Here is a 25,723-nt window from a genome sequence, read left to right on the forward strand (position 1 = left end):
TGATGGAACAAAATAAAGAGGTACCATAATGGTTGAATGTCCATGGTGGCATTTGTGCATAACCCTGAATTCCAACCAACATTTCAAGAGCCAACTCCAATCTGTAACTACTCAAGTCAAAAACCACCATGTGTCTCTACGGAGGCCTCCAAGTGGTTTCTGGCTATTCTCTTGCATGATCCTGGCTGTAACTAGCATGGAAACAGCCCCTTTTCCCACTCTCCCTCCCTTTTTTTTCCTTTTCTTAAGTTTTCCTCAAGATCTATTGTAATTCCTGGACTTCGGAGTGGATCATGTTGTGGAATAGACAGAAAGACTATGACCAGGACCTTATTGACTTTTGTCCTTAACTAGTAAGAAAACAAAACAAAGGATCATCTTTGCCGTAATAATTCATGGGGGAGAACTATTTCTTTTTCCAGTGTGAAGTTACACGGATGCCCCGTGGCTTGCTGCTGTGGCGATGCTAGGTTCCTTCCTGAGGCTGTGGGGTGGAGAGAGGGCAGTCTCAGGAGCCTGCTCCTTTCCTCTCAAAGGAGGAGACAGGAATGAAATTAGTACAGCTCAAGCACTGGACCACGGATGTCTCAAACATGTGAAGCCTGGGGAATCCAGAAGACTGCTTTGGATGCTAACCTCCTGATATAGCTGTCTTCTGGAGTCAATGAGCAAGGCCATATTGCTCTGGGGAAGGAGGGATAGTTTCTGTTAAAGGGCATGGCTATTCTCCCTGTCAATCATCCTGCAAAGGGAGCTGATGTAACAGGCAGACATCGGATGACTAGAGGGAAAAGGCCCAGGCTCGCTGGAGAACTCATGGCAGTTGGGCCTGGACTCGCATGAAGATGTGTTCTGGGCACCACAGGAGTTTGGGGAGAGCATGGAGAACCCAGTCCTGCCACAAGGAGACAGGCTGTGAGTAGACAGGAAAGCTGACTGTCAGGGACCCAGAACACCAGCCTGACCCTATGAGCTTTGAAAATAGCCACATTTTGCAACCACATTGTCACCCGTTTTACTGTATTTTCTTATTCTTATCCCAAAAACTGAAAGTGAAAGCTTTTTAAAAGTTGCTGTTTGGTTTCTGCTGTAAAGTGGGGAAATCAGGGCAGGGCCTATCCTGTGTGCTTGGAACAGAGGGTGACAGCAGCCTGGGGCAGCTGGGGGGGCTGGCAGTGATTTGCAACCCAGCAAGGAGGGCCTCAGACAGACGGGTATCCATGAGCTGGCTGTGCTGGCAAACAATTCAAATTTGTGCAACACACGGACATCGATCTGGATTCTCAGAAATGGTTGGGGAAGTCAACTGGGAAGATTTCCTGTCTTCAAGGAGGAAGCAGGGTTCACAGCCATTGCAATGTGAGCCCTCAGCACACCTGCCCTCCCATGCTGGGAAGCCTGAGGCCCACCAGCCACCTCTGAAAATGGAAATGAGTAGTGGTGGCACCTATAGTTCTTGGTGCCAGCAAGAAGTGACTGTTAACGGCCACTTCCCCATGACCCCCAACACCAGTTAGCAAACAGGTCATTCAGTTTGTGCAAAAACCATATCAGTGCTCTTGCCAGTTTTCAATAGGGTATTAACATCTCAAAGGATGAAGCAATTCTCATAGGGCTATTGTAGAAACATCCAGATGAGTGCGTTCATTGTGAGTTGGGTTGCCTTCCAACACCCCCAGCTACCCCTTCAGTCCCTGGAGGTCTCCTTTTCTATACCATACATTATTCACTCTCTAACATTTACCTCAACAACCAGCAGGTCATCATTTGCAATGGGCTCAAGCTTTTTATCTGGTGGTGTCTTCTCAAGAAAAGTGACTAATTCAACCAAGATCCTGCCTCTGTAGGCAACTCCTTCCCCCTGAAAGGCAATAATCCAGGATTATTCCTCTAGGTAGTAATAGCAAAAAGAATTGTGTCTCTAGTCAGGCTAATACAACTGCAAAAAGTTTCTCCTTCCCATGGCCCTAACTTTCAAAATGAATCAGTCGGCAACTCTCCCAGCTGGATTCAGGTCTCTGGTATTTGAAAGAAGAGCCACTTGCTTTAGCCAATGCAGCATTTAACCAATGCTGATTCATAGCCACCTTAATTGAGAAACCAACCTTTCCAGTATTCAGCTCATCATAGGGGTCTGGGAATCCTGTGTACTCTCTGGGGCTTCCGTAAAGATTCAGGTAACGGCCGGGCGCGGTGGCTCAACCCTGTAATCCCAGCACTTTGGGAGGCCGAGACGGGCGGATCACGAGGTCAGGAGATCGAGACCATCCTGGCTAACACGGTGAAACCCCGTCTCTACTAAAAAAAAATACAAAAAATTAGCCGGGCGAGATGGCGGGCGCCTGTAATCCCAGCTACTGGGGAGGCTGAGGCGAGAGAATGGCGTAAACCCGGGAGGCGGAGCTTGCAGTGAGCTGAGATCCGGCCACTGCACTCCAGCCTGGGCGACAGAGTGAGACTCCGTCTCAACAAAAAAAAAAAAAAAAAAAAAAAAAAAAGATTCAGGTAACAAGGTCCAAATGTTGGAACAAAGAGCGCCTTGGGATGCCAGGGCTGAAAAAGATCTTAGCTATGACCAAGGTCAGAGGCCTTCAAACCATGCTCTAACTCCAGAAGGAGGTTGCGGAGCCTGGGAGGTAGATGGGGCTCTAAGTCTCCCTTCACCGTACTTTAGCAGGAAAGCTCTGCATTTTTCTGTGTTAACGTGGTCGCCTTTCTCCTCTTCTCAGAATAGGGAGGCTGCCATGTTGGCAACCAGGGCAAGTCTCAGAATAGCCGGGAAGTAAAGGAGGAAGATGTAGGAGGAAGATGTTCTGGGTGCAGCTGAGCATGAGGATGAAGAGCGGCTACTCCTCCCACCACACCCAGCAGTGCTGGCAATAGAACCTTCTGGAAAGGATGGGAGGGTCCCCATCGCCACAGCCAGTCTTTTACCCTTCCCCTCTCAGGGCTTTTTCTCTCTAGCTTGGTCCCTTTCTTGAGCCTTGGAGATACCTAAAAGACATTTGGCTTCTGTTGTAGTAAAAAGAGCATTTCCCATCTCTGGGTTTCAATGTCTTCATCTATGAAATGAAAGGATTGATCAGATCAAGGGTAATAAAGGGTTTCAGGGAGCATGTCACTGCCTAGTGCTTGGTAAATTCCTGGAATGTGATGTTGAAAAGAATTCCAAGGCAGCACAGGGGCTTATTAGGAAAGAGAGCCAGCATTGATTATTGATGTCTACCATAAGCATAGAAGTTGGGGGAAATGGCCATTGGCCATCCCCCAGTGAGATCATCTCCACAATCTTTTCCTATCTTTGCATTCTAAGTCTTAGGGAGTATGAAACTTCTGTCCTGCAATACTCGATCAGACATTATAAGAAGAAATAATCACATTAACCAATGCTGATTCATAGCCACCTTAATTGAGAAACCAACCTTTCCAGTATTCAGCTCATCATAGGGGTCTGGGAATCCTGTGTACTCTCTGGGGCTTCCGTAAAGATTCAGGTAACAAGGTCCAAATGTTGGAACAAAGCCTACCTCTGTTTCTCCTGTGTTTACTGAGAGAGAAACATCATCATTAGGTGTTAGGCTTTTAACATTCAATCTATTGAAATAAATATTAGTTATTAGTTAGGTGAGACTATTTTCCTCCATTTTGTGAGTTAGTTGTATTAATGCAAGTTGTAAGCATCATGAGGCTTGCTGTATTTCTCTTTTCTTATTGCTACATAAAATATTAAATAAAAACATTTGGGGATAGCGCAGGTAAACTTATTTTTATAAATATATAATGCTATTTAAATAAAGAGCAATTAGACTTTGAAGTTGACCTTCACATTTTTTGCAAGTTTATAATGGGCATTGTATTAAACATGCCATTGCCAATTGAGGCAAAAGATTATATTGTTTTGGGGAGTCAATTAAATGACATATTATATGAACTTCATTTGTTCCTCTAAAGGTGTCACTTATCTTCAGTAGTTAGTATAACTCTAGCAGATGCTGTTAAAAATACAAGATTTTTTAAATGTTATAAGTACTAATAAACTGCCTGCCTGTGGTTGTAAGACCATGTGATATTCGTAAGTGACATGAAGATTCCCATTCATTCCTTTCTATCTCTGGTGGTCATCTGATAAGCTCCTTATTTCTGCTACCTGGTCTTAGCAAGACAACTTCTCAATAAAGGGCACTGAGGACAATATAACTAAGTAGCTGGAAATGGGGAAACTGTGGGTGAGGCTGGGGAAATATGCCTTCAGTAGCCTGAATGGCCCCCATAGGGGAGAGGGATGGACTTGTGTCCAGAAGCAGAGTAAGGACCACTGCTGGGAGTTACAGGGAGATCAGCTTTGGTTCACTCTGTATAAGGCAGAACTTTCTGTGAATTAGAAATGACAAACAATGGGACAGGCTGCATTAGGGACAATCAGAAGAAATGTTGAGGCAAAGCCTTCAGCCTATCTTTCAGCATGTTTTCAGGATAATTCCTGTTATCGATGAGGTTGACCAGATCATATCTATGGCCCTTTCCAACTATATGCTTAAAACTAAGGGAGAAAGACAAATATGGGGCAGTGTCATCAGAATGATGCCCATTAATAAATAATTTACCTAACCCTATAGACATGTACTGAACAATCATTTTCATTATGTGAGGTTCTCTGCATGTTTAAGTGGGCGTGTACACATTTGTGGGGAGATAGAAATCATGGACACAGGCAGAAAAGAGCTGAATAGCAATCTCAGTGAAGACAGCAAGAAACAAGAAACATTTAAGATGTACAAAAGTAATGCATATGCAGCCTAAGGGTGAGACTTGGCAACACCCTAGGATGCTACATGTCACACACATTTGGAAATCTCTTATGAAACCCAAAGAGGGACCAGTAGTTTCTTCAACAGAGATTTCTCTGAATCATGTTATCATCTTGAAGACAAATGAACAGGAGGAATGACTATATACATGAGCATATAAATTGGCTTGGCTTTATCCACTGTGGCATATGGAACATTGCAAAGACGATTAATTGATCACTAATAAGCAGGGTTTGGACTTCTTTCTGTGTGCTAAAATATTTTGTTTTAGTGGAGGGATGTTGGGTGAGAACAGAGAATTAAAGCAGAGATTCATAGAGAGGAAAGGAAGTCATTTTTAGAAGTTGAATCACACACAAAAAAAGATTTAAAAAAAAAAGAGAGAAGTGGAATCACAGAATATTCCAGTAAGAATGGATGTTTAAACTGTGGCACCACAGCCATGTCACATTATGGATGGGCAAGCCAAAGCCTACAGAAGTGATGCGACTTGTCAAAAGTCCCACAAACTGGCAGATTTAACTCCAGACCTTGAGTTTCAAAGCTCAGAAGAGGATACCCTCCACTACCCCATCCATTCCTTTGGTCTAACCTCACCTCTCCTCCACCTGGTTCCCATGAGTGACTGACTGTGCTGTCATGTGTATTTGCTTTTTGTTAAAGATCCCCAGGGATTGAAACACAAATTGTCGAGAATGATCCACTGCATATCAGCTTAATGCCAGGGGCTTAATTATTTTTGTCCAACAAATCTCTTCTCTGGTATGTTACCCCTTTGACTTGCTTCATTGCGCATTAACAGAAGGAATCTTCCTTCTATGTGCTCACATCGTAGTGTAGTCTCCTGGGAAAACCCATTCTCTAGGTCAGGCATGGTGGCTCACGCCTGTAATTCCAGTACTTTGGGAGGCCGAGGCAGGAGGATCACCTGAGGTTCAGGAGTTCGAGACCAGCCTGGCCAACATGGTGAAACCCAGTCTCTACTAAAAATACACACACAAAAATAAAATTAGCCAGGCGTGGTGGCAGGTGCCTGTAATTCCAGCTACTAGGGAGGCTGAGCCAGGAGAATCATTTGAATCCAGGAGTTGGAGGTTGCAGTGAACCAAGATCATGCCATTGCACTCCAGGCTAGGCAATTGAGCAAAACTCTGTCTCAGAAAAAAAAAAAAAAAAAAAAAGAAAGAAAACCCATTCTCTCATAAGCTAAGTCTCTTCCTGCCTCCAAAGTTTCCTAATCCGTTTAATGCACCGTGGTCACATCAAACTTCCCAATATCCTTGCTGAAAAGCCTATACAAAATAAAATAAAAATCCTTTAGCCTGCCATCAAGGATTTCCTCTGACCTAGCTACAACCCACTTTCCAACAATATTTTACTTGCCTCCTTTAGCTTTTTGAATCCCCTTCATGTTTTGGATTCCTACAAATAATTACTGTATATTTTAGTTTCTAGAACCCTACATAGCTGCACATCTCTGTGACTAAAGTATCACTTTTCAGGGGGAGTGGCAGGATTTAAGTATGTTGTATTTTGATTTCCTAAACACCTACTACTGGTTCTATCATGTGATACTACTACATAAATATTCATGGATTGGTTAAACAAATGAATAAAGGAATAAAATGCTTGCCCATCTGCCAAGTTCACTGCAAATCTAAGGACTACTTAATATTCATATAAAGTGTGATTATAATAAAACAGATTGTTTAAAGCAAATAAGAACTGGGCATGTGTCAATTACATATTTACATGATATCACCTTATATTTGCACACAGCTTCAGAGTTTGCAAAGCTTTCCCACATGCAATATCTCTTTCCTCTCTTACCACAACCCTGGGAGATTATTGTGGCAGGGCGAATCATGCTTATCTGACAGATAATGAACCTCTCTAAACCTCAGAGTCTTTGTCTATTAGGGGAACAAAAACATCTGCCCTAGGAGAGTTGTGATGGTCAAGTGTGTGACAGTATTGAGCAAACTTGCAAAAAATGACAAGTTCTGTGCAAACCAAAGGATGTGTTATGATCCCTCATTTTGGGGGGAGGGGAAGATCTTCAGGTTGCAAACTAAAAAACGTTCAGTATTTTCCAACCTAGAGAGTCACATTGATATTGGGGGAAAGTTACTTGATAAATTTCAGAACAATTGATTTAGTGCTCCATATCTCTACCTACTGAACATAAACGATAACAGAAAATGTTATATCTCACAATAAATTATTTGCAATAAAGCCAAATACGATGGTATGCATTTAGCTGAAAGCATGAGACATGGAGCAAAGCCTGGTTAGCACATTTCTTTTAAACTTAGCCATGCAGGACAACCATACGGCACTAACACAAAAATTATTACTCTAGCGAAACTATGTTGAGACAGCAAAATGTCAAAAAAAAAAGTTCTAAAGACAATCAATATATTCTTAATAAGATAACATTAGCTAGGAAGATCTAACAGAAAGCAAAGTTACGAAGCATAAACCTGTATATGATGCAGCCCCAGTTCCCGAAGATGAGAAATCTATATAGTAAAAATACGACTGGTTAAACAAGAAAAACACAGGCATTATGAAACAGACATTGAAAACATTAATCAAATCCAGTGCCAGGTACGTGATTTAGCAACACTAGAAAAATCCCAAATTCAGACCCAAGTCACATATGACCCTTTTGTAATGCATACAATTCTCATTGGTTAAATGCAAAATGACACCTGATTTTGTGACAATGGGCAGAACCACCACACGTGAGTAACTCAATCTCACCCAGCCCCAAGGAAGCCAGGAAGCAGAAGAGCTAGCTGCCCAGGGACAGAGGGGTCCTGGTGAAGTTACCAGCATTTCACGTTTTTAATAAAACATTTATTTATCTTACGGCTTAGTTGGGACCAACATCAAAAAATCTAAGTAAATGTGGTCTTAGGCTGTGTAAGCAAAGGCCTGGAGTTTACTGCACATTATTTGATTGAAAGCATGGTTTGTTTCTTTGTGAGGGGAAAGGTGATGTTGACAGCTCATTGTTATTTTAAGACCCTGTAACCCCATGGTCTGTAGGGCTTGCAATAAGAGGCCCCAGAGACAGAAGCTAAAATTGCTTGTAGCAATCTGTTTTTAGTTCTTCTGGATGTTACCACACATCACTAAGCAAAATGCTTATGCCACTACTTCTGAATAATTATCTTTAGATATTATTTAATGGCTTCTCATGAATAATGAATGGATTTCAGTCATTTTTACCCTCCCCCCAAATAGTTCCAGCATGGTGTTTATTTACTGTAATGGTCACCTTTATGATTTTATCTATAGTCATATTGAGATTCCTGACTTGAAGAGAAGAGGCTATTAGCACCCCTGCCCTACCTCCACTCCCCTTCCTCCTTCGGCTTCTCATCTCTATCTTCCATACTTTTACACTGTAATGGGTGATGACATCTACACTTTGTTCAGAGCTTTGGTTATAGGTTAAATTTTAAAAATCAAAAATCAAAATAAATAGTGCTTACATTCTAGCAATCATATAAATCTTATGCTCTGCAGAGAAAAGCAAAGGGCTGTGATTACATTTCCTTCATTGCAGCTCCAGTGTTATGATCACTATGCTACTCAGCAGAGAACATTCAGATGGAATCTCTTTCTTACCCTCTACCATTTGCTTAAAATAATGCCACATAGAACTATTTATTTTTATTCATTCATTCAAGATGGAGTCTTGCTCTGTTGCCCAGGCTGGAGTGCAGTGGCGCAATCTCGGCTCACTGCAACCTCCACTTCCCAGGTTCAAGCGATTCTCCCGCCTCAGCTTCCTAACTGGGATTACAGGTCCCCACCACCAGGCCTGGCTCATTTTTGCATTTTTAGTAGAGACAGAGTTTCACCATGTTGGCCAGCCTGGTGTTGAACTCCTGACCTCAAGTAATCTGCCCGCCTTGGCCTCCCAAAGTGCTGGGATTTAGGCATGAGCCACCGTGCCAAGCCATGTACCTTTATATTTGTACTGTATCTCTGTTCACCACCTTGTCTTCTGATTGTCTTTATTTTTTTTCCCCCCTTCTGGAGACAGGAAATCTATATGTTCTTCACCATATCTCTAATATCTTCTTCATCTTTTAATATCTAATACTATATCTATCTATCTCTCTATATATATATCCAGGTTCTTATTTATGTTATCCATTGCTTTTAACAATATTTTTTCAAAACCTATAAAAGATCTTAAACAAGATAAGGTTGAGAGGAACCTTGGGTTCCCCAAGACAAAATTTTGTCTCAAAGTCTCTCACTTTGTTTCCTGTGTTTAATCTCTCAATATGTTTAATCTATTGGCAATTACAATAATTTTTGTTTTGGTCACAAAAAATAAGCTGCTGGGACAGGCACAGTGGCTCACGCCTATAATCCCAGCACTTTGGGAGGCCAAGGCGGGTGGATCACGAGGTCAGGAGACGGAGACCATCCTGGCCAACACAGTAAAACTCTGTCTCTACTAAAAATACAAAAATTAGCTGGGCATGGTGGCAGGCACCTGTAGTCCCAGCTACTCGGGAGGCTGAGGCAGAAGAATTGCTTGAACCTGGGAGGCAGAGGTTGCAGTGAGCTGAGATCATGCCACTGCACTCTAGCCTGGGTGACAGAGTGAGACTTCGTCTCAAAAAATAAATAAATAAACAAGCTGTTGGTATTACTGTGTTAACATTAATTTTTTCTCTTATCATCTTGCCCTCTTTCCTTCATTCCCTGTTACAGTTTCTGGTATATATGCACAAAACCATAATGCCAGGTATAGCCAAGTAGTTCTCAAGAAAAGTGTTAGGAAAACTACAGAAAAAACAATGTGTTGGCTATCAGTGCTTGTGAGAATGAAGGCCTAATACACACTATCTTAGGGAGTGACAATGACATGGTTCATTGGCATCTGACCTTACTGTTCCTGCCAAGGGAATCAGTTGAGAAGGGAGTATTATTGTATATTTGGGTGGACTTGGGTCAATGCCACTCTAAAAAATAAGGTGGTAGCTCTCTGTATTGACACAAAAATTTCATAAAACCGCTTTTGGGAAAGAAGTTTTGGATGGAAGCAAGAAAGCTGAAAATCTTCAAACTGTAAATTTCATTTTTCCTAAAAGTTTATAATCTATGCATACTGGATTATGACTTTAGCAGTTTACTTATATACTTCAATTATTAATTGTTTTGCAGGCCATCATCAAAACATCATTGAAATGCTTCACTAGGTTCATCACATTTGGCTTCTAAGAAACCAAACCTACTGTTTATTTTTTTTCTCCAGAAGTTTTGTATCCAGTCTTGCTCCAGATCTGTTGAGTGACTTACCTTCCACTTCCCCACCAGAGGCAGCAATTTTAGAGAGGTGTAGATATGTCGTTCCAACTACATCATTTTTAGTAAGACGGTCCCTATGTAAAAAAATAATAATAATAGGTTAAGAGCTCCATCTATGAAGATATGTCATTTTAACAATTAAAAAAAGTTAGAACTGGAAAATATCCCAGACTTCAGAAATAATCATGCCCAGTGGGCCTCAAACTTAATTGTACTTAGTAATCAGCTGGAGACTTCTCACCCTCATCCCCTGTCCACATTTTTAATTCAATAAGCCTACAGTGGGGACCAAGAGTTTGCATTTATAAGTATAACCCAATTGATTCTGATAGAGATGGTCTTCCAACCACCCTTTAGAAACACCGATCTTGTGAGGTAATTTATTCTGAAGTTATGAAATTGCAATTGTACAGAGAGGCTAACGGATGTGCCTATGGCTATACTCAATACCACTGTCATAAAATGAATTAATCAATTATAGGCAGATTACATAATTACGATCATGATGATGATGGTAATGATACTTGTCATGTTTCCACTTTCAGGGAGCTAAGGGTGCCTGCTGAATGCTACATCCAACTAGAACATTCCAAGAATGGTCTTGTTATGGCCAATCAGTGCTAGGAGGCTGGTCTAGTAAAAATTCCATCAGAACATTTCAAGGACTTTTCCTTGCCTTCATTGAGGTAGTTTTACCATTTTCTTTTTTAACAATAACAATGAATTGCTCTCAGAATGTTTTGGTGATTCTTCCCAAGAAATGCTTGACTGTATTTCTGAAGTCTATTCTGGACAGCCTAATGATATTTAAATCCCTGATTTCTTATCTTGGGGCATTTTCAGAGCACGTTCCCCTTCTTTTGTTTATGAGCAGTTGAACCGAAATAAAGCTTTTTTTGCAGTAGCACTATTATTAAATTTTGTTTTAAGAAAACACCCAGTTCCAGGAGCAATTTATCCTTTCCTCTGGAAGGAAAGCAAAACACCAGAAACAGACCATCCAGAGTAATGTTTCACAATATTCAAATGTTTAATTCTTTTATGTTGAATTAGACACGTATCTATTTTCAACTCACCAGTCATATATTGTCAGTTTTATTTTTTCACACACTGAAGGAAACTACAAAAATGAAACAGAAAAAAGTAGTTATTTCTCGATGATTTAGTAATTATTAAAGTACTCTTACTTTTTCTGAAAAAAAAAGAAAGTCAAACCTTGATCTGAAGATTGACGACCTGATTCCACTCTGGGTTTGCATTTTTCTCAATTATGTTTGTACAAACCTGCAAAATCACCAAAGCAAAAGTGTAGGTTTTCAAGTTTCTAAGTTCTAAAAGTTTATAATCTATGCATACTAGATTATGACTTTAGCAGTTTACTTATATACTTAAGAACCTGGTTGAACTTTTTCTTGATTTGTAAAATATGAAATGGGTTTAACATTAATCATTGCTGTTTCAATGCACCAGGAACTTGTTTTTAACCATTTTTTCACTCGTTTTCAGTTGTCAGACTTCTAACATTAGATTAATGTAATAAAGCAAAAGATAAGGTTGATAGAGCATTTTTTATATACCACTTGGGAAGCATCTACCATTAACACATCCAGACAGATCTTTTGACCCTTCCTGCCAGCCTCCTTGTCCCCTACCCCAAACTGGCTCTTGTTCCAGTCTTTCCATCACTTTTCATTCAGGTGGTCAGGCTCAGAACCAGAAACAGCCACACCCTGACACTTCTGTCTTCAAGCTGATCCTGAAACGTTTCTACCCAGGATGCCTGTGGTTGTCTCCTGTCTGGAACTCCACACCCTCTCTTGCTTCCTGACTTTCATGTCACTTCTCTCTGTAACATCTTCAGGGGGCCCTCAAAGTATACTTCAGATAAAGCCCCGATCCTTCCCTGCGCTGATGAAGCCCTACTGTTCCAACCCTATTTCTCTCTGACCTCCTAGTTTTCCCCCTTGCTGGCTCCACGGCAGCCACACGGGCAGGCCTTCCCTGCTAACATTTTCCTCCCTGGGGCTATTCCATCAACCTTCTCCCTGCCTGGATGCCTCCTTCCCCTGGTCTCTGCATATCCAGGCCTCTGTTCAACTGTCACTTTCGCAAGGGGTCTCACCTGATAACCTGGATAAACACTCCTCCCCTGTACCAATCACTTCTCGTCCCTGCTTTGTTTTCTTTATAGTACTGGGCACCATTTAAAATTATTTCATTTGTTTGCTTGTTGTCTCTTCTATTCCCATATGTTCATTTCTATATCCCACCACATGGAACAGAATCTGGTACTTAATGACTTTTTGAATGAGTCAAATCTCTCAATATTCCTATGTGATTATTATTACCTCCCTTTATAGTGCAGGAAATGGAAACTCAGAGGGTAAGCCATTTGTCTGCCTATGAACTGGGGTAAAGCCTGCATTCAGGACTCATTTTGCCCCAGAGCTGAAGGCTCTCCACCACAGCCACTGAATCTTTTAGAAAAAAGCATCAGTCATATGTGTGTGTATGTGGTTTGCTGAATTTTGCTTTCATAATTACATGGTACAAACACACAAAAGATGCAAGTTCTTTTTGTCTACAACTGTCCATGATGTGCTATTATTCGACTGTAGAATCTCACTCAACTCTCAACTCTCCAATCTTTGACCATCTCTGTAGGTGGAAGTGGTGGTTGTAGCTGCCCCTACGCCAAGAGTGTCCCAGATTTTTTTCAGGGGAGTGGAATGGGGCTTCCCTGACCCATTCTCCAGTTTCAACAGTTCACTGGGGTATGGAAGGTGAGAAACATGACAGGAGGAGGCAGCAGGGCACTGGGGGGGGGGGGGGGGGGGGTGTCTCTGTCCTACAGCATTTACCAGGGATGAGTGTGGCTGGCCAGAGAGCTTGCCTAAGGTTAAGACAATGTTTGGACCTGAAAAGCAGTTCCAGAAATTCAGTGGTAGCCTTCCCTATGTTAATCTCTCAAAAGACTGAATTTTCTAATTTGTGTTCTGCATACTTTCCACTCCAAAATAAACCTGTGGAGAAGTCTGGCATGTTCAGACTCAGAAAATCTGTGTTCCTGCAGAGTGCCTGGCTCATCAGGGGGCTATTTTAACAAAGAGTAAGTAGGAATTCACTCCAAGGAAAGCACAGTGGTTTTAAATATTTATTCTTACAGCATCTGCATTTAGATCATGTACGAACCTTTTTTCCGGCAAAGGAAACTTCTACAAAAGGATCCACGAGATTTTTCTTATCTGCATTGCCTCCAAATATTTCCTTTACTGTCTGTGAGAAGGCATCATCCACTGGAAGGTAACAGTTATACAGCAGAAATGAAATTCAATTCTCTTAAAAACAGCAGAAATTTGGCAAAATTTTTAAAGTTCTCTTATACATCAAAATAGTTGCAACAGGCTAGGTGCAGTGGCTCATGCCTGTAATCCCAGCACTCTGAGAGGCTAAGGCAGGCGGATCACAAGGTCAGAAGATCGAGGCCATCCTGGCCAACATGGTGAAACCCTTTCTCTACTGAAAATACAAAAATTAGCTGGGTGTGGTGGTACACGCTTGTAATCCCAGCTGCTCGGGAGGCTGAGGCAGGAGAATTGCTTGAACCTGGGAGGCGGAGATTGCAGTGAGCCAAGATCACGCCACTGTAGTCCAGCCTGGTGACAGAGCAAGACTCAGTATCAAAACAAACAAACAAAATTAGCCAGGTGTGGTGGCACATGCCTGGAATCCCAGCCACTTGGGAGGCTGAGGCACGAGAATCACTTGAATCATGCAGTTAGTGAAGATCAAGCCAGTATATGCCAGCCTCCAGCCTGGGTGACAGAGTGAGACTATCTCAAAAAAAAAAAAAAAAAAAGACTTGATCTTTTATGGAGGGAAAAAATACAACACATTTCATTCAGTGAGAATAAGATGATTCTCAAACTCAGGTCTGCTTTCAATCGGGAGAAAGGTACTATAGGTCAAAATGATCTAGTCCTAGTCTTTTTCAGAGAAATTCAAGAAAATTTGGCATAATCACAAATAATACACTTAACTACAATCTATAGTTGATTAAGCTAAAATATAAATAGAGATCAGGATTTTATTTACTTCATTTTATGTATTTCTTTCTTCTTTAAAAAAAAATAGAGACGAGGTCTTGCTATGTTCCTCAGGCTGCTCTTGAACTCCTTGCCTCAAGCAATCCTTCTACCTTGGCCTTCCAAAGTGCTGGGATTATAGGCATAAGCCACTGCATCCGGCCCATTTGACACATTTTTGAGAGAAAGGTGGGTATGGGGAGGTCCTACAATACCATTTTTTAAGACCATATGATCTTAAAAGAGGAAAAGGATTCCCAAGAACAGCAGCAAATCCTGAAGAGACCCATGGCCTGTATAGTGGGTGCAGCTTCCTGGGGACTTGGAGAAGGATCCCATGTCCCAGAGCCCAGCAGGAACCAGACAGGCCCAGCAAGGCAGATAGGAGGCTGGGCCATCAGCTGTGACAGAGGGATAACCAGACTAGCTCCTATAAATGGAATCACTAGAAGTGATCCCTTAAATGTATCCAGTCTCTTGCTGAATATATTTCATAATACAATAGTGGCAGACTTCTAGTCATTGGGACATTACTACCCTTTGCTCAGCACTTTTTTTTTTTTTGAGATGGAGTTTCGCTCTGTTGCCCAGGCTTGAGTGCAGTGGCGTGGCTCACTGCAACCTCCGCCTCCTGGGTTCAAGTGATTCTCATGCCTCAGCCTCCCAGGTAACTGGGATTACAGGCACCCGCCACCACGCCCAGCTAATTTCAGCTATTTTTTTTTTTTATAGCCGGATAGCAAACACCTTGATTTGATAACAGTTCACATTTTCATTTGGGATGAAAGGGGTTGGAGGTGCTGACTGCTCATGTCTCTTTAGCATCCTCTAGAATAAAGAGAAGATCTAGAACATTGATAGAAGAAGGGAGAGAGCCAAATGGGCCAAAGGCAGGCACTCAACAAGGAACACGATCAGCAACCAACTGGCTGTGCCATGAGCCTGCTTAGGTAGCTTTTAACGGGACCAGAATGAATGAAAATAAGCCCATGAAGCCCTTTTGGAAGAAAAACATCCGATAGGGACACCAATCACTATTAGACATTGATTTTAACACATCTCATCACGTAGATAACCGACAATACTGAGGCAAGATTAAATCAGTACATACTCTGGGGAATGTCCTCAGCTCGGTAGATTTTCAGCAAGAAGGTCACCCACCGGAGGGCGATGCCAGCAGGGAGTAACAAATTACTCTCCACATCGTCACTGTCATTATCACGATCTCGTCTCTCAGGCTATTAGGGGCACACGATTTAAATTATACATACAGAAAAGCAGCACTTGGAAAAAGCCAAATGAATGCTTATAAAATGAAACCATTCAGAATTGTTTCCATTAGGATTTCCTGTGTTTGGGACTTAAGAGTTCAACCTGCCATTAGCCACCAGTTTTCCTTCAACCTCAAAACTGCACCACAAAATCAATGCTCATATTTTTGTGTATTTTTCTGTCATTTTATGAGCACCAAATAGTAAGAGAGAGAGAGAGAGAGAGAATGTGTGTGTTCCTGATGTCCCTTCAACTTCTCTCTGGCCACTTACTATTCTGCAGTTTGCTACCCAGTTTCCTAGAATAATCACTAACCATTTAGGTAGCAATGCCTAATTCTGCAAGTAAGTCATGCTTTCTAGATAAAAGCAGTCTTTCTAATGATGCAAGGACACTGTAAAAACACATGCATCTTTTCTCAATTAAATGCTCACTCATAGACACCAGATAGGAGTCTAAGCAAGCTAGAATGATAATTCCATGATGAAGAAAAGAACAGCTTTTGAAGAATAGGGGCAATCAGAGGGTACTGACGGCAAGCTGTGCTCCATTTCACAATTACCCATGCCCACAGGCTTAACTCTTGGTCTTCTTTTTTAGTGAGAAGTGTAGAAAGTAGAGAACGTAGGGACTCACAGGAGGCTCATCTCCGGTCCCCAGGACAAACATGCTGACTTTCATATAACCTTTAGAACCTGAACTGGTATCTTCCGGGTCATTGAGAAGAAGCCACTTTCTCATGACAGCATGGCCTAAAATAGAGAAGGAGTAAAAGGAAAGGGACATGCTAAAGAGATGCTGATAGGTCTGTGATTCCTCTGCCATAAGATCAACTGCATTTTCTTGGAAGCCTCCTCATGACACACCGAATTCCCCAGATGAGTCTCCACTTTCATGTCTTGTTTTTTACTCTCCCTGTACCCCACCCCCACCATTCTGTCCTCATGTAACAAACAAGACTACGCTGTACCAACTAGTTTTATAATTTAACTTTGATAAGGTCAAAATATCCTCACGAAACATAGAAATCATTTATTTTGAATGTTAAGATAAAAAATTAGACATTTATACTAAGCTACTGTTACTTATTCCCACTAAGCATCCTCTCTTCTCCCTAATATTTTTTAAAAATTCCTTTAATTCTTTGATCCCCCAGATTGTCTTGATTCCTGGAATCATCTTCAGAGTTAGAAGGAATGAATTGAAGACTTCAAATTGATGGGAGAATCTTACTTACCAGGTTCATCATAAACAAATCCAACATCAATCTGGGAAAACAATAATCAAAAGTAGTCTAAGTAGATTTTAAAATCAGTCTAGTCACTTTAAAGAAGCCATCATTATTATATGTCAATATCATATCTTGATTACACTTAAATTTCCTTAAGACCCAACATTTCCATCTTATCCTCTCTGTATCCCCAGTGCCTTGTCTGATGTGTGGCACATGGAAGACTCTCAGTAAATCACTATTGAATGAATGAGCTAGTCTTAGGGCTGGAAGAGACCACGGAAGCAAAGTGACCAATATGTCCCAGTCTGCCCTGGTTATTCTCAATTTTACCACTAAAATCCCAGGCAAAGTGGGACCATTGGTCATCCTACAGAAATTCACCTGGCCCAGTTTCCTGTCCAATTCTCCTCCTCTTCCTCCAGCTAATGCTACTATTAATATAACCATTGATTGTGCACTTCAATGTGCCAGGTACTGTGCTAGGTGCTTTACACATACCATCTCATTTAATTTTCTCAATCACCTCATTTTACAGATGAAGAAACTAAGGATCAGAGAGATTGAGTTCCTCTGGGACATGTGGCTACTTGGTGGCAGACAGGGTATGAACACAGGTCTGCCTGACCCAGATCATCCTCTAGGACTTCTAGTGACTAGAGCTCCTTTCTTGGAGAGGCAGCCTATTCCACAAAGAATTGCTGGGAAGAAGCCAGCTAAGAATTTGTCCTTTCATTCCAGTGAGAGTTACTTAGAGAAACACCCTGAATATCTTGCCTTGTTTGGCTTTCCTTTCACACTGTGGATTCATCATAATTGGCTTTACAGATGGAGCTCTGGGGCCCCCAGTAAGTGGAGATGGATGGTGGGTTTCTTGCCCTGGTCAACACCCCTTCCCTCTGTGGCAGTGGATTTGCTTCCATCTACAGATACAAGCCTGGGAAGGGCCCTGATATGGCAGCTTCAGGTCATCTTACTTTGAGAGCTCTGTTCAGTGTTACACTTTGGAAATAGACAAGCCCCAGGCAGCCTTCAGCAAGCGTCATCATGCTGCACCCTTACACATTCCCAAGATGCCACCAAGATGGGTACACAGGAATCACATTTCTATTATGAAAGTTCTCATCTTTCTGTAAGTTGAATGAAGCAGACTGTTGTCACCCACCTTAAATTCCCCCATCAGACAATCTGCCCGCAGAGAGTGAGAATTATAAACCTGCAAGAAAGAAGAGTAGTGAAGAAATGATTGGCTTTGCCTGGCAGTGAGTGAGCAGCACCTTCCTACTCACTGACCCTTACCCGGATGCTGATGATCTCATCCATCAATTCAGAAGGGGTCATGTTGACATTGTAGAAAAACAACTGCCAAAACAATAGAGCAGATGTTTAAATGTTAACAGGGGATTCGGATTTAGTGGGATCTGATGCTATAATTTTGGGGGCCCTCCTAAAAAAATACAAAACACAAATTCAAAATTAGTTTTGACCATGTGAACACATGGCAAGGCCTGGAGTTTAAGCCCTGGCGTTTAAGCTTCATGGTAAACCCACTTCTTCATGTTGGAAAAAGGAGAAAGGAGTAAATAACAAATACAGCATTTAGTTAACTAAATAAAATTGTTCACCTGGGACTAGATATCTAAAGGCTAAATGATGTAAAGATCCAAGCCTAAGCAGGTATGGGGGTACACCCCTGTAATCCAACACTCAGGAGGCTGAGAGGAGTGCTTGAGCCCAGGAGTTCAAGGTCAGCCAGGGCAATATAGTGAGAAGCCATCTCAAAAAAAAAAAAAAAAAAAAAGAGGGAAAAAGATCCAAGGTGACTTCATGTTGCAATGCTTACTAAAACAATTGCTTACAGCTGGCATGACTTGGTGTGTTTTAAATTTCCCTAATATCTTTAGCTGTATTAGTGTCTAGTGACTCTAATTTTACTCCAAGAAAGCATCTTTAAAGACAATTTTGCCCATTAAATTAAGTTAGTGCCTCAGCAAAGTCAATATTGACCACATTGTAAAAGCTAATTCTAAGAAGGTTGATTCTTGGGATATGAATATTAGGTATATAGGAGGTTTAACCATGTTAGGCTAATAAATGTCAATCCTAAAAGAAAAAGATAGAGCATTTATTCCAACTGAGACTTTTTCCTCCAACTTTTTACTTAGGGATATTTGTAATCTACAGGAAAGCTGAAAGAATGGTAAAATAAATACCACCTTTCACCTATGTTCACCAATTGTTCCATTTTTGGACACTTGCTTTATCTTTCTCTTTTTCAAACTAAACTATTTGTAAGAAAGTTCTAGATATCATGACACTTCACCCCTTCAAAATACATTTACATGCATCTCCTAAGAGCAAGGACATCTTCTTATATAATTGCAATACCATTATCATAACCAAGAAATTTAACACCTAACATACAGTCAATTTTCACATTTCGCCAATCATCCCTACAAAAACACTTTAGCTTTTCAAAGAAATCTAGGATCTATGCAAGAATCATACATTGCATTTGGTTTTTGAGTCTCTTCAGCTTCCTTTTTATATAGAACAGTGCTATTTCCTTCTTTGTTTCTTGTGTTTTTCCTTGCTTCTTCTTCTTCTTTAAATAGAGATGAAATTTCACTATGTTGCTCGGGCTGGTCTTGAACTACTGGCCTCAAGTGATCTTCCTGCCTTGGCCTCCCAAAGTACTGGGATTACAGGTGTGAGCCACCATGCCCATTGTTTTGTGGAATATCCCACAGTCTAGACTTGGGTGAATGTTTCCTCACTGTTGGATGCAAATTGGCCATTTGACAAGACTTGACACAGGTGATGTTGATTACTTCCATTATACCACCTGAGGACACCACATCTTTTTTTTTTTTTTTTTTTGTTCCCATTATTGGTGATAGTAAGTTTAATATTATTTGGTTAAAAAGATATATACAGGTTAGGATTTTTTTTTTTTTAAAGACAGAGTCTTGCTCTGTCACCCAGGCTGGAGTGCAGTGGCAAGATCTTGGCTCAATGTAACCTCCGCCTCCAGGATTCAAGCAATTCTCCTGCCTCAACCTCCCAAGTAACTCGGATTACAGCCACCCATCACCATGCCAGGCTAATTTTTTGTTGTGAGACCGAGTCTCGCTCTGTCACCCAGGCTGGAGGGCAGTGGCCCGATCTTGGCTCACTGCAACCCTGCTCCCAGGTTCAAGCAATTCTCCTGCCTCAGCCTCCTGAGTAGCTGGGACTACAGGTGCACGCCACCACACCCAGCTAATTGTTTGCATTTTTAGTAGAGATAGGGTTTCACCATGTTGTCCAGGCTGGTCTTGAACGCCTGATCTTCAGTGATCTACCCACCTCGGCCTCCCAAAGTGCTGGTATTATAGGTGTGAGCTACCATGCCTGGCCATACTAGAAACTTTTTTAGTAAACCTCTTATATATATATATTTGTTTTTATCATCTTACTTTTGTTTCTCCTATCCCATAAAATTTTTTATTGATTAATGTACTGGTCTTCTCTTTTGCCAAGAGATCTAATCCCCCTCAAACTCATTAAAATAGGAAAATTCTGAGGAAGGTGGAGGTGTTTGCTGGGCTCCTGGGAATGTAGCTGAGTCAACAGGAAGCCTGCATTATCAACGCATCGACAGGGTTTATGCGTTAGGCCCAAGTAATCCAGCATCTTGCCTCCTCCCCTCCCCATCCAGTCTTGCCCTCAACGTGAATCTCTCTCTGCCTTCCCTCAAGTCCATTTCTAGTGCCCCATCTCTGTGCAGCCCCTACCTCTTGTGAGAATGTGTATACTACTGTACTTGGCTGCCTGCTGTCGTCTGCGATTCCTTTGACGGGGAGAGGTTATAGGTGAGAAGAAAATGGGGCCTTCTGCAGAGCTGGAAGCCAGTTTGAACAAAGGGGAAGAAAGAGAAACGCTGCATGGAAGAAACCATGTCTTTTCTGAACAAAGATAGGGAAAAAAAGAAAAAAAAAAAAAAAAAAAGACAAACGCCAGGGTTGGGATTAGAAGCTGTAGGGAATGAAGAGGAAGTGTGATAAGACAGGCCTGGGCTGGAGAACAGAGCGGGAGATATAGGCCTGAGGAATCCCAGAAATGTGTCTTCTCAGTACAGTTGGGCAAGACTCTGAAAAGTTCCCTAAATATATCATTTCTCCCCACAGCCCAGTCATGGAGTTTTGTGGCATTTGAGATGGTTGTCAAGGTATCACGTATTTTTGTGGAGTGTTATAAAAGAGGGCAATAGAACAGGCTAAATTCTCACTATGGGAGGCAGGGCACAGTGGCTCACGTTTGTAATCCCAGCACTTTGCAAGGCCAAGGTAGGCAGAACACTTGAGGCCAGGAGTTTGAGACCAGCCTGGGCAACATGGCAAAACCCCATCTCTACTAAAAATATAAATATTAGCTGAGCATGTTGGTGTGTGCCTGTAGTTCCACCTACTTAGGAGGCTGAGGTGACAGGATTGCTTCAGCCTGGAAGGTGGAGGTTGCAGTGAGCTGAGATTGCACCACCACACTCCAGCCTTGGCAACAGAGTGAGACTCTGTCTCAAAAAAAAAAAAAAAAATCAGTATGGGGGGCAAAACAAACAAAACCCCTGTGTGCAAATAACTGCTTTCCTTCAACATACATTATTTTTGCAGCCAAGTATGTTTTGACACCTCTAAAAAACTGGATTAGTCACAGAGAGTTGTCCCTCAGAGACACCTTGCTAATTAGAATAAGCAAAGGTAGATTTCGGAGACATCACGTCCTCTCTCACAAGGGTCAAAGGGATCCATCAGGAAGGGATCATCAAGAAGCTGTCACAAAAACAGCAGAAAGGCAACAGCATCTGAGAGCCACTGCCAGAGGGGACCAGGTACTTTTCTTTTTTTTAAAGACGTCTCACTATATTGCCCAGGCTGGTCTTGAACATCCGGGCTCAAGCACTCTTCCCATCTCAGCCTCTTGAGTGTTGGGATTACAGGTGTGTACTCCCATACCTGCTTAGCCTTGGATCAAGCACTCTTCCCATCTCAGCCTCTTGAGTGTTGGGATTACAGTTGTGTACCCCCATACCTGCTTAGCCTTGAATCTTCACATCATTTAGCATTTAGATATCTAAAAGCTAGATATTTTTTAGATTGTCCCAAGTGAACAATTTTATTTAAATAAATGCTGGCTGGGCGCAGTGGCTCACGCCTGTAATCCCCGCACTTTGGCAGTGGGTGGATAACTTGAGGTCAGGAGTTCGAGACCAGACTGACTAACATAGTGAAACCTCGTCTCTACTGAAAATACAAAATTAGCTAGGTGTGGTGGTGCATGCCTGTAATCCCAGTTACTTGGGAGGCTAAGGCAGAAGGATCACTTGAACCCCGGAGGCGGAGGTTGCAGTGAGCCGAGATCATGCCACTGCACTCCAGCCTGGGCAACAAGAGCAAAACTCTGTCTCAAAAAAAAAAAAAAGCTATATTTGTTACTTACCCATTTCTCCAGAAGTGGGTTTACCACGAAGCTTAAACTCCAGGGCTTTGTCCAAGACCCTGCCATGTGTTCACATGGTTACACCTAATTTTGTTCCTGTGATCTCTGATTGGAACTCAGTGGCGTCTTCACCAGTGAAGTTGCTCCCATGTTTCCCTCCCCTGTGGGACTCACGAGCAGAAACATGGCCTCTCAACCCTTTTACCTCATCAAAAAATGGGTTATTTCCTCTCCTGATTCTTGTTCGGTGTGTCTGGCCACAGACGTGAACTTTGACCACAGGCCTTATGTTGTTGCCACTTAACTGTCGGCCCTCAATCACCCGGACGCGGATCTGCAGCACAGAAGAGGGGTGGTCACCCATCCTTTCCCAGCACGTGGGATCCTTAGGATCCTCAGGTGTTGCTTCATTTCCTTCGCCTATTAGGATTGCTAACACCAGGCCAGGGCAGCGGTGTGGTATACCAGGTGCTACCAGTTGGGCGGGGCCACGTGGGCTCATTCCCAAGATGGGAGCTGGGGTTGGGTTATAGAGACCAAGAGCAGCTGTGGGGATGAAATCATTCAAAGCTGGTCTGGGAAAGGGCAGGGCAGGTGGAGGTCACTGCTCAGACTCCAGCCATGCACCTGGTCTTGCTGAGCCTAGTGATGAACGAACTCCACAGCTGCCTCCCAAGTCTAAGACAGTGCCCAGAGCTACGAAAAACACAGTATTTGTGCTTCTATTCTTTGATTAGCTCTTTCCTTCTGCCAAAGGGAAGGAGAATTATAGTTTTATTTCTCTGGAGACTGTCATCTGGCTGGACTAAACCCACGTGTGCCTGCAGAAGAAAGATGGAGAGCTTTTCTTACTGGGTTTACGCACTGACATCTCCCTTTACTAGGTGAGCCATTGTCCATTGGAATAGGTCCACTGAAACATCACTGCAATTGCCAGCAGATGGGCAATGTGAAGATTAAACAAAGATGCAGAGCACCAGGCCATTCCTACCTGGAAGTCCTGTGGCTTATTGGACAGCATCCGCCGGCTGTTCTTTACTTTGGTGAGCCTCCGAGCAAGCTGAGCTTCTGACACCGTCCCAACTGGCCCCTTAGGCCCAGGGCCCCTGACTGCATTGTCCAACCTGTCTTCATCACCTTCATCTTCTTCCCCATCTCCTAAAATATCAGAAAGAAACCCAGTGAGGGATAGCCCTTATCCTATAAATGTCCAAAGGTTCAGGTTTCCAGGACACAGTTTTGTCTGCCATCATGTTTTAAGTGTTCCTAAAGTGGCAGGTGAAGGAGATCCTCTTGGTGACACTGACTTGGGACTTCTTGTGACTTGGAAAAATTCTTTAGGAAAATGTGTTCACGGTGCATCGGGGCTCTTGCTCAGGCTGCCTTCAAAAGAGACCAAGAGAATGGCAGAGATCACAGGGACAATGAGAGGAGATGGCACCGTCGCACCCAGCCAGGGATCACTGAGTTCTCATCAGTGTCAGGATGGAGAAAGGAAGAAACGCCATGGAACACTGAAGTCTTGCAAGGACAGGCTTCAACTCCATCCCTCCCACTGCAGATCTTTTCTCTAGAGATCTGCTCGTGAACTATTTACACTGTTTCCTGCTTGAACCTCCTAATTCACAACTGCTCTTTCCACTCTCATGGCAGAAAAGAAACTCTCCTCATTTTCTTGCCAAGCACCAAGGTGATCATCGTGCTCTCCCTTCCTCCTCCTGGCTTGTCACTTTCACACACATGTGTCCTCTCTTTTATCCCCCTACCTTTCCTCTGCACTCAGGAAAAGGTTTACCTTGCTCAGCGGGGTGAAAATCTCAACCCTCTGACATGCATTAGATCCTACGACCTCCTGAATATTTTCAGGCTCCCCAGATGTCTCCTCTCTCTTGTGTACCTAAAGGGGTTCTGTCTCTATTGCAGCCTTTCCTATGCCTTCAAGTAGACACAGATCTTTCTCTCCTTACAAAACCAAAAACCAAATATCAACTCTGCCTACTACCTCTCCCCTTTCTTTTATTCACGAGCTCTTTGAAACTCACTGACAAACTTTAACTTTTCTTTTCTTAATACACAAAGAGTTAAAACTTCTGGTAATCTGTACAATATAATCTAAGAGAGCCTAGAAGACAAGCCTCCCTGTCTAGAACCCTGCTTTTGGATGCTGAAACTCCTTCTCTATGATGCAAGATCATGAAACAGATTTAATTTCCACAGTCACCTGTCAGTCATTCACATCCTGGTATGAATGAGTTTCATCAGATTACTATGTAGCATGGCTCTTGAAATCTTGGGTTCTGAAGCCGTGCAGCCTGGGCTCAAATCCATTCCCCACCTTCCACTTTCCAGCTATGTGAGTCTGAGTAAGTTTCTTAATTTCTCTAAGCTTCAGTTTCTTCATTTGTTAAAAGGGTAAAATAATGGTATTTACCACAGGGTTACTGTAAAGGTGTAATTATCTATAGCTGAAGCCTTTAGCACAGTATCTGGCATATAGCAGCACCCAACAAATTAACTTTTTTTTTTTTTTTTTTTTGAGATGGAGTCTCGCTCTGTCGCCCGGGCTGGAGTGCAGTGGCCGGATCTCAGCTCACTGCAAGCTCCGCCTCCCGGGTTCTCGCCATTCTCCTGCCTCAGCCTCCCGAGTAGCTGAGACTACAGGTGCCCGCCACCTCGCCCGGCTAGTTTTTTGTATTTTTTAGTAGAGACGGGGTTTCACCGTGTTAGCCAGGATGGTCTCGATCTCCTGACCTCGTGATCCTCCCGTCTCGGCCTCCCAAAGTGCCAATAAATTAACTTTTTATTTTTCAGTTTTGCTGTACAATCAGTTTCGGTTGGTGTCTTCATCTGTTTGGGCTGCTATAACAAAATACCACAAACTGGGTGGCTTTTAGATAACAGAAATTTATTTTTCTCACAGTTCTGCAGGTGGGGAAGTCTAAGATCAAGGCACTGGCGGATTTGGTGTCTGGTGAGGGCCCACTTCCTGGTATGCAGTTGGAGCCTTCTCTGCCTCCCACAGTGGAAGGAGCAAAGGAGTTCCCTTGGGCCCATTTTTATCAGGGCACTAATCCCATGCATGAGGGCTCTGCCCCCGTGACCTAATCACCTCCCTAAAGGCCTCGCTGCCTAATACCATCACCTTCAGGGTTAGGATTTCAATGTATGAATTGTGGAGGGACACAAACATTCAGACCATTGCAATGGGAAGGGGCTTCTTCTGGAGCACAGGACATTTCCTGGAACCAGCTATGTGGGGCATGGGGATGGGGCGCTAGAGTGGACAGCACAGCAGGCAGGGGGCTGATAGTGAGGAAGAGGCAGCCACAAGGGAAGAGGGGGCCTCCATATGCACTGCTTTGCAATTAGCCCAGGGTGGGCCCTGCTCCTCACCATCCATTCATTCATGCTTTGCCCATCCTAGCCTGGCTTCTGTTCTTCAAAGGTCAATCACAACCTCTCCTTGCCAAGCTCAGTACCCTTTTCTGTATCTCCATATTGAATCTTCC

The 25,723-nt window shown here is 42.7% G+C and overlaps 1 protein-coding gene across 4 annotated transcripts in view; it reads right to left on the reverse strand.

The window, feature by feature from the left end:
• MYOF (myoferlin) overlaps positions 1-25,723 on the reverse strand; it is a 175,547-nt gene that overhangs the window by 80,914 nt on the left and 68,910 nt on the right. For 2 of the 4 annotated variants that reach the window (XM_033224716.1, XM_033224729.1), the window contains exons 6-19: positions 23,206-23,372; positions 22,420-22,548; positions 18,036-18,098; positions 17,902-17,952; positions 16,743-16,773; positions 16,142-16,257; positions 15,345-15,471; positions 13,341-13,444; positions 11,364-11,432; positions 11,225-11,268; positions 10,140-10,222; positions 7,292-7,330; positions 3,423-3,547; positions 1,745-1,861 (exon numbers count right to left, since the gene is read on the reverse strand). In XM_033224716.1, the coding sequence (XP_033080607.1) occupies positions 1,745-1,861; positions 3,423-3,547; positions 7,292-7,330; positions 10,140-10,222; positions 11,225-11,268; positions 11,364-11,432; positions 13,341-13,444; positions 15,345-15,471; positions 16,142-16,257; positions 16,743-16,773; positions 17,902-17,952; positions 18,036-18,098; positions 22,420-22,548; positions 23,206-23,372 (1,265 nt within the window). The remainder of the gene's footprint in view (positions 1-1,744; positions 1,862-3,422; positions 3,548-7,291; positions 7,331-10,139; positions 10,223-11,224; positions 11,269-11,363; positions 11,433-13,340; positions 13,445-15,344; positions 15,472-16,141; positions 16,258-16,742; positions 16,774-17,901; positions 17,953-18,035; positions 18,099-22,419; positions 22,549-23,205; positions 23,373-25,723) is intronic. The other 2 variants (XM_033224721.1, XM_033224736.1) reach the window with 1 other exon arrangement.

This window comes from Trachypithecus francoisi, unplaced genomic scaffold (assembly GCF_009764315.1).
Source record: "Trachypithecus francoisi isolate TF-2019V2 unplaced genomic scaffold, Tfra_2.0 Contig01436, whole genome shotgun sequence".
In the NCBI taxonomy this organism is placed as follows: domain Eukaryota; kingdom Metazoa; phylum Chordata; class Mammalia; order Primates; family Cercopithecidae; genus Trachypithecus; species Trachypithecus francoisi.